At 35.8% G+C, this 2,128-nt stretch overlaps 1 protein-coding gene across 1 annotated transcript; it reads right to left on the reverse strand.

Annotated features, from left to right (window-relative positions):
• Positions 1–593: 593 nt before the first annotated feature.
• Positions 594–1,567, reverse strand: LOC128126152 (uncharacterized). The gene is made up of 3 exons (XM_052763910.1): positions 1,516–1,567; positions 1,249–1,421; positions 594–992 (listed from the first exon to the last, which is right to left on the reverse strand). Exons 1-3 carry the CDS (start codon positions 1,565–1,567, stop codon positions 594–596), a joined length of 624 nt encoding a protein of 207 aa, XP_052619870.1.
• Between the last annotated feature and the right edge of the window lie 561 nt (positions 1,568–2,128).

Raw genomic sequence — 2,128 nt, forward strand, 5'->3', positions numbered from 1 at the left:
TGAAAGTTAGACAAAGATTTGCTTACTCATATCAAATCGTTAACCTGAATATTGGCAAACTGGTGACTTTTGAAATGATGAATTCTACTTTTTTTATTTCGATGCTTCAGATGTCATTACCTATGGATCCGCCTTCTAAGTTTCTATATGTATCCTATTCCTCTTAAGTGTACAAATTCTCTGAAATTGAATATCAATTGGAAGCAAGTTTTTCACAGTTTAATATTCTACTCGTTCTTCCTGATTAGTTGATGTTCCCAAAAACTAAATTGAATTTAGATCTTATCATGTTATGTTTAACGCCGATATTTGTTTATATTTATTTTAATATTTGATCTATACTTCATTTGGATTTGGATTTGAAGTATTTTTTCTATTTTGCACGTCAATTTGAATTGAAATCAAATATTTTTTTAGTGATTTATATATAGCACCCACAGCCTAGTGTCAGTGGCGGACGCAGAAAGTTGTCATAGCAGTGACACAATTTTTTTCGTCCGAATATAATAACATAAAAATATATATATATATATATATATATATATATATATATTAATACATCAAACCGATCCATTACATCTTAATATTTAAATTTAACATCTACGGGTATACATTTTTTGAAACCGATCCATTACATCTTCGATCTTCACTTTCATAAGTGCTTCTTTTTCAACATAAGAAATCATGGCATCGTTCAAAAAATCATCACCTATTTTGTTACGCAAATCCGTCTTCAACAACTTCATCGCTGAAAAACATCTATCGACTGTTGCGGTTGCAATGGGTAAAACCAAAACCAACTTCAACAACCTATAAACCATAGGATACGACCGATGTTTCCCCGTTTCCACCATCAAACGAGAAAGGTCGGAAATTCCTTGCAACCTAGTGAACCGGTCATCTTTATGTAAAGTGTGATAGTATATTTCAAGTTCACCATCAAGTTGCATCCTCTCCGCATCATCAAAATCTTTTTTGTATAACTCACTCAACTTTAACAACTTTGTTTTGTCAAATTTAGCAAATGAATCACAAGGACTCAAAGCTCCCCATGTATTCTAGTAATTGGGTGCTAAGTTCACTAAATCGGTCCCCGAATTCTATAATTTGCATATCCATGACGGTGTTGAAAATTTCAACTTCAAAATGAAATTGATTAGTAATTTTAGTCTTACGGCGTCTTGATGTGACATAATTTTTCGTCATCTCCACAATATTAATATCATGTTTTTGACAAAAAGAGGATACCTTCGATAAAAGTTTAGCAAACCCTGTGTCTCTCAAAGACTTCAATGCGTCCATTGTCCCTCTAACCAAAGAAGCCGCTTCTAAAATATCTTGATCATTTTTTTGAAGATGCTTTGACAATACGTTTGTGAGATGTAAAATTCCATACATCAAATGTAAGTAAAACACGAAATCTAATGTTTTGAAATATTTTAAGATACCAAATGCTTGATTTCGGTTACTTAAAGTGGATCCTTACTCTTCGACATAAACAAGAACATGACGAACCTCCGGAAATAAGTTCATCAAACTTGTGATGGTTTTGAAATGTGAACCCCATCTTATATCTCCCGCTCGAATAAGCGAGCTTGTAACGACCCGTTTCCGGTATGATGATTCCATAGTATTTAACTAGAAGTTTGCAAGAGGGACTCGGCAAGTTCATAGCCTGACTCGCCGAGTAGGGACGGGACTTCGAGCACGTGTTAGTCGGCGACTCGGCGAGTCCATATTCGGGACTCGGCGAGTCTGTCTGCCTGGAAGAAACCCTAAATCCCCGGGTTGCTCACTATTTAAACCACCTTATAGCCCCAATCTCGCCTCCTTCACCCTCAGAGAGCTGTGAGAAAACCCTAATCAATCCTTGAGTGATCTAAGTGTTCTTGTGTGAAATTTTGAAGGCTTGAAGAAGAAGAAGAAGAAAGGAGCAAGGAGAAGAGGTGTAGAGCAAAGATCCAAGGGCAAATCAGAGTTCATTGAGGTATTCTTCGGATTTCCTCCCCTTTTATGCTTTAAACCTCCATTAGAACCCTTCTAGATCTAGTTTGATGCTTTTCTCAAGCCCTATGATTGTATAGATGCCCTATTAGGTCAAGATATACTTAGATCTGTTCATTTAGGA

The sequence above is a fragment of the Lactuca sativa genome, chromosome 5 (assembly GCF_002870075.4).
Source record: "Lactuca sativa cultivar Salinas chromosome 5, Lsat_Salinas_v11, whole genome shotgun sequence".
Taxonomy (NCBI): domain Eukaryota; kingdom Viridiplantae; phylum Streptophyta; class Magnoliopsida; order Asterales; family Asteraceae; genus Lactuca; species Lactuca sativa.

Bases quoted from the DNA above. Each gene is read 5' to 3' on its own strand.
- LOC128126152 (XM_052763910.1), bottom strand. From the start codon at position 1,567: ATGGGGTTCACATTTCAAAACCATCACAAGTTTGATGAACTTATTTCC. The intron at 1,422-1,515 runs GTTCGTCATGTT...TCAAAACATTAG, and splicing joins TGATGAACTTATTTCCGGAG to ATTTCGTGTTTTACTTACAT. The intron at 993-1,248 runs GTATCCTCTTTT...AAGTTGTTAAAG, and splicing joins TTGCTAAACTTTTATCGAAG to TTGAGTGAGTTATACAAAAA.